General features: G+C 41.2%; 1 protein-coding gene across 1 annotated transcript in view; it reads right to left on the bottom strand.

Annotated features, from left to right (window-relative positions):
* The window catches only part of LOC310859175 (solute carrier family 2, facilitated glucose transporter member 9-like), a gene marked incomplete at both ends in the record, with an annotated part of 88,448 nt that overhangs the window by 7,929 nt on the left and 60,977 nt on the right, over positions 1-19,542 (bottom strand). The window contains 5 exons of the mRNA XM_083765577.1: positions 1,524-1,656; positions 3,545-3,690; positions 5,048-5,172; positions 5,711-5,871; positions 10,465-10,560. Of these exons, the coding sequence (XP_083621703.1) occupies positions 1,524-1,656; positions 3,545-3,690; positions 5,048-5,172; positions 5,711-5,871; positions 10,465-10,560 (661 nt within the window). The remainder of the gene's footprint in view (positions 1-1,523; positions 1,657-3,544; positions 3,691-5,047; positions 5,173-5,710; positions 5,872-10,464; positions 10,561-19,542) is intronic.

The raw sequence follows: 19,542 nt of genomic DNA, 5'->3' as shown, positions 1-19,542 counted from the left end.
TATATCACAGTAATCCTGGCCAGCCAGGGCGCCTGGTGGAGGGGGAGGGAACTGGTTGGAATAACGTGTTCCTTCCACGCGCTACGTCGTCCATCCAGGGAAACTCAGGTCCAAAGAAGTGGCTTTGACTCATCATCATGCCCAGAAGGATGCATGAGTTCAGTCCGTTGCTCTCCCCAAGGTTGGCAGAGGGAGTGTAAGAGCCCAGGATTACATTAGATAATTGACACTAAAGTAAAGAAATATATATGTATATTAGAGACCTGCGGATGGAGTTTTTTGTCACCCACAAATTAATTATCCGCCCAATTAATTGCTGTTATGGCCGACAACCGATATTACCGATCAGTCGATATGATCTCATTCTGTAGTGATAAATACATGTAACAGGTTGTCTGCACTGCAGGCTTAGGCAAGTCAGATTTAACTTAAATACCTTTTATATTTAATATTGTGAGCTTGTAGATCTGTTCAAGCTGTTACTTTGGTCTTGTTTATCAGTAAAGACAGACCGATTCATTGGACCGATTAATTAATTGGTCTGATTGATTAATCGAACTGATACCGATTAATCTAAAAAACAACTCAAATCGGCCAATACCGATGTGTTATAGCCATTTAATCTCCCATCACTAGTGCAAACAGGTGTTGGAAATATAAACCTCTAATAAAATTAGAAGTTGAATAATTACACAATTCATATTAGTGTGATGACCCCCTTCACTATATCTCTCTCCCCCCCCCCCCCCACTAGGCAACAGTGTTTGTTTGCTTGTTTGTTGCTTTTGGATTTGCCTTTGCACTTACACTATACTTTCACACACCCATACGCTACTGGTGCCACTGACTACTCACACCATTTAGTAGTTTGTTGTTTTTAGATCAGATCGTCCTAGAACTAGGACTATAGTAGTCACTATAACAAAGTAGACTATTTTAAATAAAGTTGATGACATGGTTACTATGAGGTGAACGATAAAGATGAATTATAGAATATATATAAATATATAAAAGATTATTGTTTTTGCGTGAATGGCGATACAATTATTAGTAGCGATGAAATAATGGTGTGGGGGGCTCAAGCTGAGGCCCAGGCAAAGGAATTTTAACTCACTAACTCTGTAACACCGCTGATGGACATGGGAGTGCGGGCTCTCCTTTGCTTGCTAATTGACGATCAGCCCCTTGGTCTTCTTGACATTGAGGGCAAGTTGTTCTCATGACACAACTGTGTCAAATGAGTCAAGTCTGTTGTAATACTGTGTGCACTCACACTGGGCACTACACTAATAGGAGTCACGAGCTCAGAGACACATTCACAGGAAGCATTTGAACAGCCAGGGATTTTTATGAGGCTATCAATGATCTACAGTAGATCAATGGTCTACTGTTCAGAATGTTTTATTGGAAACAAAATGATAGTCAAGTAAATTATAACCCAATATCAAGATTCAAGATTCACATACACTCACACACAATTAATCATGAGAAAAATGTAAAAATAATTAAGTTACTTCTCTAACCTGTGATTGAGGCATGGATATTCTTCTTCTCCATTAAGAGGTATCGTGGAGACTCTGGAAACCAAGGTAATAGCACCAGCTGGATCATGGTTGGGAACACCACCAGAGACAGCAACAGAGGCCAGTGTTCATCCTGTTTGAAAGGCAACAAACCTTTCTTACATCAATGTGGAAGCAGTCCATTATGTTTCATACAGAATACCAGTAAGACGCCTGAGGGCGAGAAGCGACCTCGCGTGCACGGGCACGCATCCGCCTCGCTGACGGCAGACTGCTGGGCGAGCGCTGGCGCTTTGGCATGGGTTGTCAGATCAACATGGAATGAATTCTGTACTTCCCATATAATTTACAATTTACAATTTAGGCATTTAGCAGACGCTCTTAATCCAGAGCGACTTACATTAAGCAAGAACAAAAAAGCATGGGAATACATCACATAAAAACATTTATCATGAAACATGCGTAAGCTAAGAAAGTAACAGTGGAATATCTATATAATGAAACTATACATATAAACTATACATGTATACTATTATGTACTATGACGTGCTATGACTACATACAATGCAATTATAGTGCTGTCTACATAACATGCTATAAGTCTGTATCAAATCATGCTATCTAAGTCTACAGAAATGCTATCTAAGGGGGTGGGGTAAGTGCTATGGGCCATATAAGGAGCATGTCTTGAGTGTACAGGGTTTGATGAGGTCAGATCATCATATGGAATGTCAGAACAGTTCAGCTCCATCTTGTGCCACCCCTTACCCCTTATCCCTAAACCTATTTGCCATTTTTTACTATTTTAAAATATTTAAAAATAGTTCAACTAGCAAGGCTTAATGTCCATAGACTTAGTCTTATTCATGTGCCCCCCAAAATCACCAGCCCCCAAAAATCAACATGCCCCCCAAAAATATGCATGCCCCCAGCTGTGGCGTCATGTGACATACCTCAGACATACATATGGCAGCCAAGTCTATGACGTAAAGAACAGAACCCCACGTGATGTCATGTGGCAGCCAAGCCTATGTTTGTTTAGAGTATGTTTGTCACACAAGTGTGATTTGCCAACTCTATTTCCCCCTGCAGCTTCCTCGTGTCCTGGCGACTGCACCCCATTACTGACACACAGGCCTGGGTAGGTAACCTCAGAGGAGCACTTTTTTACTTGCTGGTCTATATATGCACAATAGTCCTTCTTGCAAGTGTCTGCCCCCCATGTGGTACACAGTCCACATTGCTGTGTACAACATGAATCATAATTCACTAACACATATCCCATGAATGTATTCTGATAGGTTTGCCTAGTGATTGATTGATTGATTGATTGATTCTTTATTTAAGTGTCATGTTTCCGAAGAAGCCCAGCCCATATGGACTTACAGGACACTTTGTACAGTTTACATAAACAATTACAATAAACCGACATGACGGTTTGCAAACAATGATCCAGTGAATACCAAACCTAGTCTTGCGTTTGTAAAAATCACACCTGTGTGAAGTGAAGGGTGCTCTAATCATCGTACATCATCATCAAGAATGGTGGTCCATTATTGGACAAGGGTTCCCACCGACATACATACCGGTATGCCGATTTGCTCAGACACATATGGCGTAAATTCTCCATTCATTGTCAATGGCATTTAATGTTTGTGTTCAGACAACACAAACATTAAACACTATAGCTGTTTATAGGAGGGGCTGGCGCCCCTCAAAAATCACCTGTGTGAAGTGGGGCGCTCTTATCATCATACATCATCGCATTCCAGCCAATCACAATTCACTTTTTTCCTCATGTTTCTGCTTACACAATGTTTGTGTTTACATAATACACCCAAAGCCAGGCATTCAATGTCAATGGCATTCAATGTTTATGTTTACACAAACACTCAAAGCTGGCCATTCATTGTCAATGGCTTTCAGTGTTTGTGTTAACACAACTGTTTGTGTTTACACAAACCCTCAAAGCTGGAAAATAAGGTTGTTCTCTTTGTAAGACGAGCTTTAACTTTCCTTACCTTTCCTAATAGTTCATGGAGCCCCAGGACCTGAGCACTGAAGACTCCCAGACAGATGTGGATACTGGGCATGAGGCCCAGGAAGCCTCGCAGGTTCTTGGGAGCGATTTCTCCCAAGTACATCGGCACCACACTCAGAGAGATACCTGTTGAGATGGAGGAGAGAGAATGTACTGTATATCCCATTCTGACCTGAGATCAGATTCATACGAGGTTTCCGCTGGACACACACTGGTCTGATTAACCCATTCTGACCCGAGATCAGATTCTAAAAATGTCAGTCGTTCTTCGATTTTTTCAAAAATAGCAGACCTACAAGCTCGTATCGCGCCACTCGGTGGCGCGATATGAGCTTGTAGATCTGCTATTTTTCAATAGCTAAAGCATAACATGATGCTGACACCAAAATGGGTGCCCGTTCAGAATGGGATATTAGACACTACCATGAGCTATCACAAACAGGGGTTATAGTACATTAAGCTATTCTTTGGTACATGTCAAACTTAGTATGTGTTATGTAGTGTTCTGTAGATTTTTATCAACTTTATTCCGCTGCCCACAATGATGTGTGCATGGCAGGGTATTGGAATCACTCCAGTGTGTGTCTGTCTATATATCTGAGAATATGGACATCTCGAAAACAAATGGGCAGATTACTTTCTTGACTTGGTAGTTGGTACTGTAGGTATGATCCGTGCAAAAAGATGCTTAACCTTTTGGGTTGAAAAGGTCTAAGGCCAAAGGTCACAATTCAGTTCAAGGTCAGGTACAAATTACATAATTGATCATATCTCAGGAATGAAGACATAGAACAAGAGATGTTAGTGCAGGCATATTTAGCACAACCAGGTGTGATTCATTGTAATTTTGTATTTTGTTTTTTTTTGTTCAGGTAAAAAGAAGACTTTGAATCACATAAATAATAAACCAACAACAACCACATAGCTAAGCTAAGACATGGAACATACTATTTAAAAGACATTACACCCGTGTGAAGTGAGGGCCGCTCTTATCATTATACATCATCATACATCATCTCATGAACAACTGAATTTATGTGATTGGTTAGCCTATTTGCTCGTCTACATATGACGTAAAATTTTTGTTGTCAATGGCATTTAATTTTTGTGTTGCCTCAAATTCACGTCATATTTGAGGCACATTATGACCTAATTTCTCCTTTCATTGTCAATGGCAAATATGAGACGTGAGGGGACAAATGCTGTATATGCATAGCATCCCTCAAAAAATCACACTTGTGTTGAAGTGAGGGGCGCTCTCATCATCATACATCATCACATTCCGGCCAATCACAATTGGCGCCCTCACTTTTTATGTCATTCCGGCCAATCACAATTGTGTCTTCAGTTTTTTGCCCTCACTTTTTATGTTCTTTGATCGGCCAAATCATCGCTATGGGAAGATCAGCCAATCAAATCATTGCTAAAATTCACACAAACAGACGAAGTTGGGCATAGGAGGACCCCTCAAAAAGGTGAATACCTGAGTGTACGCCTGTGATGAAGCGTCCGATGATGACCATCTCAGGAGAACCGCAGGCTCTGCTGAAACCCATGAACCCTCCAGCTATAAACACCAGTCCTGCAGAATTCACCAGGGCACCTTTCCTACACACACACACGTACGCACGCACGCACGCACGCACGCACGCAACACAACACAACACAACACAACACAACACAACACAACACAACACAACACAACACAACACAACACACACACAGTAATGACTGCTTACTGCTTACTCAACCATATACAGTTAGTTAGTGCCAACAAAAGGACAGAGCTCTGATCTCATTCAGTAAGTGACATTGAAGGAGAGTGATTTATACACACATCACGTTAAAGCACTTTCTAAATAAAAACAGAGTTCATAATTAAAACTAGTTCATGTATCTGACTGCTCGTATTAACCGATGACGAAGCAGTCATGTGCAGTAATACAGAAAATTGAGATGCATCCACATCCGCATTGTAGAATCAAATCATATCATTAACAGGTGAATCGTGATTCGTTGATGAATTGAATTGTGCTGTGTGATGATTCAATTGTGCCGTGATGTGAACACTTTCTCTTCCCACAAAGCAAATAAAGTAATAAAACAGAAACACACGTAAGGCATCCGTCCAACAACACTCCCTTACCTGCCATACTTGGTCACTAGTGTTCCCACCATCAGGGCACCTAACGTTCCTCCAATAGCAAAGATGGACACCGTGAGGGAGTAGTACACAGTGAGAGTCTGCTCGTCAAGACTCATCCCATGACGACTCCTCATTGTCTGATTGTAGAAGTCCTTGATGTACTGTATGTAATGTAATTATATCCATGAATAAACAGTCAAGCGAGTGGATTAATGGTTGAATTAACACATTCAACAAATCAAGTTAATAAACCAATGCGCAGAGAAGAACAAAAATATGAGTGAGTGAAATAGTTTGGAATGTCCAGATTGATGCACAAAATATGTCTAGGAAATTTGAATCGGAAGCAGCTAATCTGTTGTGCAAGCCACTTAGTTTTGACTTAACCCCGGTTTACTCCAGTGAAAAAGGCCTCGATCTGGCCAAATATTGTGGTTATTCAGATCAACCACAGGTTTTTAACCACAATATAAGTACACAATTTTGACAGTTTGACAGTCATTGACAGTTTTATGAACCATTATGTTGTTTGAGGAGTAATCATAGCAGTCACACATTTGACTGTGTACTGTGTAGTCTCTTTACTCAGCGTTACACTCCAGCTCCTGTGTTTCCACGTTTCAGTGCAGCGCCATTCATGCCCGTTTAACATCATTAACCCTGTGAATCTTTCAGTGGGTCAGCTGATGCTGTAAAGTTCTGCCAGTTCCAGTTCATGTAATGAAAGGCCATCAATGACACATTCCACTAAATGTTTCCAGTCATCCAAGATGCAAGAAGAGACCTAATTCAATTTGCCAACTGGGGCTGATCATTTGGCAGCAAGCTACACAGACTAAGTCCTTGCACTATAAGAACACATGCAATCGGCATGTGTAAAACTTTAATAGTAAGAGCTACAACTGCCCTACACAGGCAAAAGGCTGCACAAATTATTTGTATTTCAAGGTCAACGGCCATTTTGCAATGTTATATTATATTATGAAATGCCTCAGATGGTTAAAGGGTAAGACCACTTTTTTTGAGGTTTGGGTTGTGTAGTTACTTTGCCATGATGCAACTCCAAATGTGGACAAGAAATAAAAAAATACTGCTCCAGTGATTAGAAATTGATAATTCAAAATATGCTCCTCATTGATTTACATTGTAGCTAAAACAGCTCTCAAAGTCACTCTTTTAGTACGTAAACAAACACAAACAAAGTTGATTCAGACAATATAGAGCATCACCAAAACTCATGTGGTTTTATTTTTTCATAAAAATGTTAGATTCCTGTTGATTTTACTATTTGAAGATCTGGATCCGGATCCACGGATCCAGTCCGGGTTTTCTTCCCAATAAAATGGACAAATCAACAGGAAGATAAAGAATTTATGAAAAAATAAAACCACAAGTTTTGGTGATTCTCTATATTGTCTGAATCAACATTGTTTGTGTTTGTTTACGTACTAAAAGAGTGACTTTGAGAGCTGTTTTAGCTACAATGTAAGTCAATGAGGAGCATATTTTGAATTATCAATTTCAAATCACTGGTCTGGAGCAGTATTTTTTTTTATTTCTTGTCCACATTTAGAGTTGCATCATGGCAAAGTAACTACACAACCCAAACCTCAAAAAAAAGTGGTCTTACCCTTTAAGTTCTCATTGAAGCACCCTTTTGTGAATTCATCGTACAGTAGGTCATGCTTTATTAGATTGGGATTCTTCTAATTAACCCATTCTGACCGGGCACCCATTTTGGTGTCAGCATCATGTCATGCTTTAGCTATTTAAAAATAGCAGATCTACAAGCTCATATCGCGCCACCGAGTGGCGCGATACGAGCTTGTAGGTCTGCTATTTTTGAAAAATCGAAGAACGACTGACATTTTTAGAATCTGATCTCAGGTCAGAATGGGTTCATCAGACCAGCGTGTGTCCAGTGCGGAAACCTCGTATGAATCTGATCTCAGGTCAGAATGTGTTAAAGCTCATGATAGGGAGTAGAAGATACCGTCACTGTCAGGCAGTAAACCTGTATGTCTAAAACGGTTACTTTATATAGGAAATGGATCCAATGTCATTATTAATTAGTCACAAGCTTTTGTTAATACTTTTCATTGGATACATATTTATAAAACCCCCAGACAGACGTATATGTGGAGAAACATGGAGTTACAAGGTTTCTGCCCGCCAGCAACAAAATGTGACACGGTAGAGGAAGTGAGCTTGGTGAGGTGAAAGAAGAGAGGTGTCAATGCAGAGGTACGGCATACAGTATGTGTGGACATTATGAGATGGGGCGTGAGAGTGTTCTCCCTCCGTGAGACACAGAGGTAAGCTTGTGAGATGTGCGCCGCCTTAAGGTGACGGTGAGCAGAAGAATAAGAGGCTCCAGTTGTTGAAAGTGTTCACTTATGTGCAGCCTTTTGGTCAAGACAACGTCACATGACTTCAGTACTGATTTAAATCTCCTGACCTTTTTTTTCAGGGGGACGGTCCCACAAAGATGGCATGCAGCCAACTAAATGCAGTTCGACAAGATTCTCTATGAGCGCTGTGTTTACTGTGGTTTAGTTTAGTTTAAAACAGTGCAGGTGAGAAAAGTGGTTCTCACCAAAGATAATGTACAATATATAGCATGGCCTACAGTGTTTACTGTATGCCATGCTATTCCTGTTTTTCTTACTTTTCCTTTGTTTAACCTTGCCTTACTCATCTTTTGTCATTCCCTATATCCAACTAACTCTGGGTGCAATTAATGTTGAAGGCTCAGACTTCTTTTTTCAAACAGAGCCTTTCTGCTTAACCATTCTATGACCTGCAAAAAGCTTCTCCACAATTGGGCAAATTGGGCATAAGCATTCTATAGTGTAAAAACAATAGATCTAATCATTCTAATTTACAACCCAACGTGCATGTTACTTTAATAGTCGCAAGAAAAAGTCAAGAAGTGATCTGACATGTTTGCATTTGCCCACAAAGCATGTCTAAGAAATCATCAAGTCTTAGCACAATGTGAGGCAGTTATACGATTCCTATCCTCGTCACATTGGCCGACTGACACGCTCACATGTGAGTCCGTCCATGGCCAAACAGGCATTGCTTGACAGTTCAGGGGGGTCATAGATAGCATACCGAACCACGGAGAATGGACCATATCGGCTCGGCAGAGCACATGACGCTGTACAAGGAGAGGATGATATGGTATGACAAAGAGCTGGCTTCACATTTGACACAGTGGTCCGTGTGACTCCACGCAGACAATAAAGCAGCGTTTGATCATCATGTGCACTCTGCACTGGTCGTCACTATTTTCATTTGAATGTTAACCCATTCTGACCTGAGATCAGATTCATACGAGGTTTCCACTGGACACACACTGGTCTGATTATAACCCATTCTGACCTGAGATCAGATTCTAAAAATGTCAGTCGTTCTTCGATTATTTTCAAAAATAGCAGACCTACAAGCTCGTATCGCGCCACTCGGTGGCGCGATATGAGCTTGTAGATCTGCTATTTTTAAATAGCTAAAGCATGACATGATGCTGACACCAAAATGGGTGCCCGTTCAGAATGGGTTAATCAGAGATTCAGCTTTCGCAGGAACTGAATTAATCAACAATTAGATATCCAACACTCACGTTTTGTTTAGTGCCTCATCAGTCTCACGAAAGCCAGGGAGACAGCTAGGTTTTTAGGTGAAGCATCACAGCTCATCCCTTGATTACTAATGCTATACCGACATATTATGCAGCAACAGATATTCGAGTACCGGTATACAACATCTACCTGTATAAATGTGTACAGCAGATACTGTACTAAGCTGTAGACTTATTTTAATCATTGATAATATTTATTGTCTGAAAATATTTGTATCTTTCGTTCATGTTTTGTTTTGACAACTTCAATGTTTTACACTAGTTGTATAGTAGAGGGAGAGACAGGAACTGTAAGCTAGGAAATGAGACATGATGAGAGTCGAATTCAAACTTCTGTACTCTTGGTCAGTGCATTATTTGGCTGTCCCAAAATACACCTCATCTTTTAGCCTAAAATGTATTTTTTTTGCTTCAAACCATGTGAGAAAGTGACAGAGTGAATGGTTCTCGACATCTAACTTTCCAACCCAGCAGTCGTAAAGGGATGTACACGTCATGTGACAAGAAATTATTCATGTATAATGAAGATGACATGTGTCTTTCTTGGATGGATGTTGCTCATGCTTTGGAATTTTGAAATGTGGAATCCGCAGTTAATTCTATCTCTGTGAACAGGGAATATTTTCACTTGTTCGTTCCAAATAACACAATCAAAAGGATTAAGATGGTCATTTTCATTCAGATTATAGATACAATCTTTGGAATTGGCTAAGAGATATATTCCCATTTCCCAATATGAGTTTCTAAAACATTCCTTTAACACATTCTGACCGGGCACCCATTTTGGTGTCAGCATCATGTTATGCTTTAGCTATTTAAAAATAGCAGATCTACAAGCTCATATCGCGCCACCGAGTGGCGCGATACGAGCTTGTAGGTCTGCTATTTTTGAAAAATCGAAGAACGACTGACATTTTTAGAATCTGATCTCAGGTCAGAATGGGTTCGTCAGACCAGTGTGTGTCCGGCGGAAACCTCGTATGAATCTGATCTCAGGTCAGAATGGGTTAACCAGGGATGCATTTCCAAATCATGAACAATATTTCAAAGCTCAGGCTAATAATGATGATGATGATGATAATGGATGCATGATTGTGCTAACAGTACACACCTCTGTAGGAGAATTGACAACAGCCAAATTGTAGCCATAGAGCATGGAGCTTCCAAATGACGATAGGAAAGCCACTGCCAGCAGTGACCTGGTGAGCTGAGGAAGGAAGGAAAGGAGAGCAAAGCATGACAAACCAGCAGAATACAAACAAACAACTATACATTTATTGTATTGTATACTGTGCTCAACATCCAGGAACGCTACCGGGGCACGAGTCTGGTTCCAACGAGTTACCGTGTGGGGTTCCCCGGAACATACAGACCCCCAGGAACGTACTTTTTGTGGCAAAAGTGCTCAAACCTTCTTTATTTTTCCTGCCTTGATTTCTTACCCTTACCCCCCCAGTAACAGTAAGACAAACATGAGAACAGGAACATTTCAGAAGACTACAGTCCAAGCACCATTGAAGTGTATCCTGGTACTGCCTGATCAGTATAAAGAACACAATTGCAGTGTTAAAGATTACATTTAAAGTGTACGTGCAATAGGTAGAGGATGCCACAAGCATTACCAAGTTTAGGAATGAAATTCCCTCTGAAGAAGCTCAGTGGGTATACAGCATACATTAGTAGGGTTAAGGCTCATACATAGTCTGGATTTACGGTGGTGGGGTGACCACCGAACTACAACATGACGTCACGAGCCGCGGTGAAGAGCAAACCACCGCCACCGCTCCAGCCCTTCTCTCTGTTTTTACTCACCACCACTCAACGTTATTTCAGCTCCGGTGGTCAGCTCACCACCGGAGCGGTGGTCACCTTACCACCGAAAATCCAGACTATGAATAGGCCTTTAGGGGTTACATTCCCTCAGTAGACCACGATAGGGCTAGCCTGCAAATATCGATAGTTTTCTTAGCGATCCTTCTATTTTTTATGTATCAACAGATGTGCTGTGGTTTACGGAGTGAGCTTCCATTCCATTCCTATGACCACACATGCTGATCTCATGCACTGTATGATCAAAGGGAGTCTACCAACGCGCCTCAAGCCTTAAGGCTGATCCGGTGCTTCACAGGTACAAGGACATCATGATTTGCTTAAGGAGGAGAGACTGGAGCAGCACGGACATTTAGAGCCTTTAATACAAATATGCTAAAGTACACAAAGAGAACGACTAACGTTTCCACCTTGTGGTCTTCATCAGAGTCATGCACTGTATGATCATTAGATGAGTTTTTGAGGGGCGCTAGCCTCTCCTATATTCAGCTAGTGCAGATCTTTGTCCCATCACAAATTAAATTCCCATTGACAAATTGATGAATGGAGAGATTACGTCATATGTGGACGAGAGAATATACATGATGTATGAATGATGTCGTGATGATGCCCCTCACTTCACACAGGTGACATTTTTTAACCCATTCTGACCGGGCACCCATTTTGGTGTTGGCATCATGTTATGCTTTAGCTATTGAAAAATAGCAGATCTACAAGCTCATATCGCGCCACCGAGTGGCGCGATACGAGCTTGTAGGTCTGCTATTTTTTTTTAATCGAAGACACTTTTAGAATCTGATCTCAGGTCAGAATGGGTTAATAATGAAACTGTCAGGATGTAATAGACATTTTTAGAATCTGATCTCAGGTCAGAATGGGTTAACATAATACTGATATACTGATGATGGTGTGTTATGGTGTTGTGTTAGTTGACTATAGCTCAGTGGCCTTGTGGTTAGAGTGTACACACTGAGATTGGGAGGTCTGGGTTCAATCCTTGCTCAAGATCCCTGCTTAATTGGCACTCAGCATCGGGATTTGGATGTGGCGATACATTCAGAGGGTCCAGGAGATAGGCTCCTTCTCTATGGGCCACATGGCTTAGAAACTGTTTGTCCCCAATGCTACGTAAATACATATTTTATAGGTGAGGCCTCTATGAACTTAACATAAGCAGCTTGGTGAGGTTAACAGAAAACAGCTTACAGTACATGACCTGAATTTTCACACAACACAAACTCACTGTTGCTATTATGCTATGTTTATTTCTGGGATTGTTTATGTCAAGATCAAGTCATTCAAACAAAGTGTAGATTAAACCACTCCTCCAATAGCACAATAATAGCAGTCATTTCATTTCAAGTAGTTTTTTTCCCCGACACATATTAGTTCAATTTCTTTTCGCATTTGATGGACTTATGAAATATTATTTAAATATAACATTTAAACATTGCTACAATATATAATTTGGCCTGCCCATATAAGCGCATATTGGTTGGATCAGAGATTCTGGATATGCCTATATGGATGTATAGGTGCCCTCAACGTCTCCGCACAGCCTTGTGTCCTCGCCGATGTGCGCGCTGAGTTTGAAGTCGGTCAGTCGGTCTAATTATGCAAATGATGACCATATACAGTATATACTGTATACTATAGAGGTCGGATCTGTGGCTCAGAACCGGATCTATGGTTATGTGTGAGTAATAGTGACATGGCTGTATATGGGTGTATCAGGTTTGTTTATGGTTATGTCTGAGGAGACTTTCTCATTGAGTACCTGTAATTATGCCCTGTACCACTAGTGGTCCGTGAACCACAGGGTGGGAAACCTTCTAGACCATAGCCAGATTAGTACAGTTAAGCAATTAGCTCAGTAATGTCTCATAATAGCATTTATCAGCAGCATTAATGAGCTACAGTATAGACTCCTATGCAACATAGGAGCTTTGGACTGTGCTGTACTGTGCTGTGCCATGCTGGCTTATGCCAAGAACAGCATGACCCAGTCAGAGAACACCTGAAGTAGACCAAGCAAGCTGCTGGCACCCCATTAGACTAAGACCAGCATGCATGGCCTACTGTTTGTCCAGCCATCCTAGTTTACTGTCAGAGGAGAGCATTAGCTGGAGAGGACCACAACACCTCAGTGCTAATGAATCTTTCTCTTAGGTGTTGTTGGACTGAACTCTTCGTTCCAAATTAAAACAGATAAGAATAAGATAAGTGCTTGAAAATCCTATTGCCGTTTACAACAGGTATTGTAACTTTGTGTGGTAATGAGGCAAGAACAATCAAACACCCTGAATGTTTAAAGCCAGTGCCACATGTGTCACACAACATCTAACCAAGCTAGAGGTTGTGTATGCAGTGAAATTGCTGAGAATAACCTGCAGCTGACCCCTTGGCTGCCATCCTAAATTCCAGCAGCACAACCATACAGTAGGCATCACTAAGTACCCATAGTTCAAAATAACCCTTTCAATCCCCCTCAATAAGTCTCAGTTCCAGGCTGAGTTACCACATTTTGGGGTCCGACACCAATCCCGACTTGGATAATCCAATACCACCAATTACATATGTTTTGTGAAAACTACTACTTTTTTAAATCTATTTGAAAAACGTCATGTCAATGTCAAAACCAGAATAAAAATAGCAGATCTACAAGCTCACAATGCGACCGTGGTGATGTACATTGGTTGATGTCTGCACCTAGCCCTGAAACATGACTGCCATGATTATCATGACAGCTTTTTATTGTTTTTATTGTTGTTGTTTAATAAAAATGCTTTTTATTAAACAACGCAGGATGCAGCAATGCTAATCTCTGTACCAGCAAATGTCTAACACCCGTGGCACATGTGGCGAGTAATTTATATTTGGAATCTGAATGTTTATGCACACGTTTACGTTTACAATGTAAATGTAGTGATCGCGTAAAACAGGCGGAAATTAAGCCATGACACTCGGGAAGTACGAGCGCCATGTGAACCATGGCTAGTCTGCACCATGTCTGCACTTTGCTGCAGCACTACTCCTGATTCTGATCATCTGTTACAAAGTGTGAATGAATGTGATTTCCTGCCAATGTCTTAGATAGATTAATACCAAGGGAAATTCCCATGTCATATCAGGACCACAGGATGAAATAAAGGTACAGGTAAAGTACAGAATAGGCTGGTAAAGGTAGAGAGAAGTACAGAATAGGCTGGCAAAGGTAGAGAAAGTACAGAATAGGCTGGTCAGGTGTGCATAGTGTATTGGCTACCGGTAGTGGAAAGGTCTACTTTTCAGTTTTCAGCTTCTTGTCGTCCTGGACTGTCTGACTCCATTCTCTCTTGCTTTAAATCGTCATAACTCATAAGCAAGCATCTATCCCTGTTTTACGGGTTTAGGTCTTTAGTCATATCTGGAGGTCAAAAGGGCTGATCCACTTGGATTCCATCATTTGAAGAAGTGACTGGACACTCGCTAATATAGGTCCCTCCCACTAATTTTGCAAGCCAATTACAATGTCACGTCACCCCTGTAATCATGTGTAAGTAATTCGGAGCGGATTTATCCCCCCCAAAAAATCATTTTTCTGCAACAAACAAGTGTGTTCGTCTTGAAGGGCCAAAAGCTCTTATTGGCTCTTATCGGCCACATAGGCCCTGGGCCATGGATATTGGCCAAGGATTAATTATTTATTTTCATTGTCTGTTTGTTTTTTAAGGGAAGGGAACTTTGAGGCTTTTGAGATTAGTACCCCCCCCCCCCCCCCCCCCCCACACCCACCCTCCCTGCACATGCCTGTTGGTTGGCCGGAATGTGATGATGTATGATGATGTATTAATGATAAGACCGCCCATCACTTCACACGGGTGTGACTTTTTGAGTGGTGCAGCCACTCCAAGGAACAGCAATGTGTATCCCTTTGTATGTCTGTCTGTCTGTATGTATGTATGTATGTTTAGGGTACCAACAGGCGACAAAGTCACAGGCGCTGTTGAGCTTCACACTGTGCACAGCTGCATGACGGGAAGCAGAGTTTTATAGCAGCCATTACATGATTTCGGGTGTGACAGTACAGTACAGTACAGTACAGTGACAGTACAATACAGTAGTTGAGGGACCCACTGGGGACCCCAAAAGCGCAAGGAATAGAGTTTAACCCATTCTGACCGGGCACCCATTTTGGTGTCAGCATCATGTTATGCTTTAGCTATTGAAAAATAGCAGATCTACAAGCTCATATCGCGCCACCGAGTGGCGCGATACGAGCTTGTAGGTCTGCTATTTTTGAAAAATCGAAGAGCGACTGACATTTTTAGAATCTGATCTCAGGTCAGAATGGGTTCATCAGACCAGTGTGTGTCCGGCGGAAACCTCGTATGAATCTGATCTCAGGTCAGAATGGGTTAACCTGTGATGTCATGGCATGAATATTAATTGTGTTTTCTCTATTCACTTGGTCATTAAGGTCCACAGAATGAGAGGCCTGCTCTGCCGGAAACATCGCGAAACGTTATGGCCCTTTTTGTATACCACACTATAGACAAAGGCAAAGTTTTTCAAATTTCATCATATTTTAAGTAGCATGTGACATGTCAAACTAGTGGGTTTTCATGATTTTGAATACATTCCAAGCACTAGTTTTGCACGAAAAACACTCCTTGGCCTAAATTCGGCCATAGCCACTTCACTAACCTCTTCACATTTGTGATGACGGCTATATGGCTGTTTTTAGGCCAAGGGTGTTTTCCTTATATAGGTTGTCTATGGTGTGGTATAGAAAAATGGCCATAACCTTTTTTTGCGATGTTACGGCAGAGCAGGCCTCTCATTCTGTGGATCTTTCAAAAACCCTCACTATCATATTGAATGTGTAGGTGACGCTGGGAAATACAATTGCAACAGGCGCTGCTTGATGCCGGCCGTCACACCCGGTGCTGCCAAGATCCCGCCCGTAGCTGTGACTGATTGGTTTGCCTCTGCGCGGGTCGGTTTCAACGCTCGATCTGTCCGATATTTCATATTCTGTCCTAATTGGCTAACATTGGCTTTCAAAGTTTACAGGGTTGGCCCGTTTTGAACAAAAAGCCTCAAATCATGAACGCAGCGTGCAATTTACGTGAAATCTTTCATGCACTTTCCTACTAGACTGAGGAATATATCCCACCATTTTCACTTTGGCCTATTATAGCGCCACCAGGAGGCCACAACCTGACCTGCCCTGCCCTGGAAAAAGAGCCCTGATTTTTCTTGTCTTTTTCTCACAGCTTCCACCCATATCCATATAGCTAACAAGTGGGCTATGATGCAGCCAAAGATCTATATGTTTGTGTTTGTCACCGTTTGACTTGATTGAGGACAATAGCGGGGGGAAATCACACCCAGTGTGAAGTGAGGGGCGCTATTAAAGTCTAACTCATGTTGATTAGGTGATGAGATGTAAAACAAACGGTGCCAACATAAACATTAAACGCCATTAACAATAAAGAGACAATATTACGAGTTATTATGAGTTACATTATGGCGCAAATTTCCCCTTCATTGTCAATGGCGTTTACAAAACAAACATATATTGAACTAAAGACAAACATTAAACTGTGTATAGGAGGGCCTCAAAATGATTTGAGATGCTGAATATATAGTCACCACTCAGGCACTCACCACACATGAAAAATAATGACCATAACCCACTAGGAAATAGGAATCCATGCGTTCGGATATGCGCACCGGGAGCGCACTCACGTTTAATTTGTGGGTAGGCTATTGCACGGTGCGCTCAGTGCGCTATCCGAACGCACCGCCTTGCACACGGGCCGTTTGGATAAAAGAAAGAAAACACTCACCCCGCCGTTTGGATAAAAGAAAGAAAACACTCACCCCGCCGAATTTCTCATCGATTGGTATTAATACTTCCTCCGCCATTTAAGTCCTACGAACTCCCTTGTAGATGATTTACTGTTTCCAAAGGAAACCGTTCAAAGCTATGCTGAACTTTCTATAGGTCTTCTAAAACCGGCATCTCTCCATCCATGTCCATTCAGAGTTGTCTTGGAGGAAGAGGCGTGTAGCCTAATTCCGATGGGCGTAGTTGATAAAAGTTTCGAGGCCCAATCATAGCAGCAAGAACAAGCCCTGCATAGATCCCATAGCAGGCAGGTTGAGCTGTGCATGGTTAGTGGTTAGTTCGTTAAAAGCAACCTTTGGTTGCTATTTCTATGATTTTACAGGCTATGGGATTGTGTGAGTTTCATTAATTATATTGTTTTAATTTGTGTACAAATCGGCATAGTGCATACCGTAGGCTGAAATAAAAATAATATGGAAATTCATTATTTATTGAGTAAAAACAAAAACTAGAAGATCATATAGTTAGAACAAAAGGAAACTAAAATGAACACAAACTGGTTAAAGTATATGGCCTAGCTGATTTCATCCCACTTTTCCCATTTAAAAAAATCAATTTTTTTGATTTGATTGATTGATTGAAATATTTATTAACAGAATTTACAGTACATTTTAAGCACAAACTCAATACAAAGACTGTTAACTGTGAGTGGACGACCCAATTAAGCATTACACTTGTTTACAACAGCTGATGAATTGAACAATGTGGACCCTAGGGTCCACATTGTTCAATTCATCAAAATAGATAGGTAGCCTGGCGTTGCCAACCGTCCCGTAAAATACGGGATCGTACCTTACTAAATGTTTTGATGAATTGAACATGGTGGACCCTCTTGTAAACAAGTGTAATGCTTAATTGGGTCGTCCACTCACAGTTAACATTCTTTGTATTGAGTTTGTGCTTGAAATGTACTGTAATTCTGCAAACTGTTAATAAATCAATCAATCAATCAATCAATCAATCAATCAATTTGGCAACTAAAAGACCTGTCCCGTAATGAACCGATACGGGACGCATTTAATCCCGTATTTTGGGGTCGTGGAAGAATGAAAGCGCGTTATAGTGATTCTCACTTCTCAGTCGCTCACATGCGGACACACCATAGACTGGACGGACACACACACACACACACACACACACACACACACACACACACACACACACACACACACACACACACACACACACACACACACACACACACACAAGCAGAAGCAGAAGGGCCGTATGGTATAATCTGCTTGTGTGTGCTCATAAATATGTATATGAGCCTCATATGCATATTATGAGCTATGGGAACAGGAGGAAGACATGGAACCTGGTGTCCAGAAAGGCGCTAGGCACAGCTCATTGGTTAGTACTCTTCATAGGCATGCAGCAGAGCCAATCACTATGCAGTATCGTATTTTAGCAACACCACGCTCCGGTCCACAACATTGAAAACATAAAATGGATTAATGGATGCTGTTGACAGCCAAAAATCTTATCTACCTCAGAGTCAGAAAGTTCTAGTAGTGAGATAGAACTAAAAAAGAAGAAAAACTAAGTGCAGAGCTGAGTGGGAAAAAGATTCGGTGGACTTTTATGAAACAAAAGCTTTGGAGTTTGAAAGTGGATATTCAAGCTTTCCCTACAGCTGCAATGTTGGTGAGTTTAATGTCATACAAGCAGATCGCAGATGCAAATTGGATGAATGGGGAGTCAATGGATGGTATATGGCAAGTCACTTCATATCATTATAATAAATCTAGAGTTGCAATTTGCAAAGGACTATGCTGTCATGTGCCAGTTAGCCCTGACAGGGACACAGTTCCTTGTTCATCAAGCAACTCTAGAGCAGTGGTTCCCAAACTTTTTCATGTCAAGGTCCCCCAAATTGACACTAATGAGCCTGCGGACCCCCATTTGAAAACATAATGCCATGGACCCCCATAAGAGAATATTTTTAAGGCTCTAGCAGTGATTCTCAACCCGTTTAATTTCAAGGACCCCAGTTTGTCATGCATTAGTCTACGCCGGACCCCCATTTAATGGAATTTCTACCTCTGGGACCCCCAATTTATATTGTAAAATCAATGTTAATTTAACTCTGAGAGTATACAAATGGAACCAAATGGACCTGCACTCTCAGAGTTACAGACCCATAAGGGTCCATAAGGGTCATGGGAAACTCTGGCTTAGTAGCTGTAAATGTTAATTTAAACCAGAAGAGTGGGTACTGAGAAGCCTGTATGCTTTGTAAAATGGTCTGAAATAAGGTCAAGTTTATGATTTGAACATTTGACATTTAAGGCTTAATATTTTGTATGCTGTTTGTTAAACATAAAACCTTATGGCATGAACTATATACGTTGGAAGGGGTAGAGCAAAGTTTTAGGTCAGTGCAGACTGAAGATTCATTCAAGTCATGTATACAGGAAATGCGCGATTCCATAGTTATACTGCAACATTCTGTCGGAATAA

The sequence above is a fragment of the Protomyctophum parallelum genome, assembly GCF_964188405.1.
Source record: "Protomyctophum parallelum genome assembly, chromosome: 5".
Taxonomy (NCBI): domain Eukaryota; kingdom Metazoa; phylum Chordata; class Actinopteri; order Myctophiformes; family Myctophidae; genus Protomyctophum; species Protomyctophum parallelum.
The sequence above is the reverse complement of the archived record's forward strand: the minus strand, read 5'-3'. Positions and strand labels throughout refer to the sequence as shown.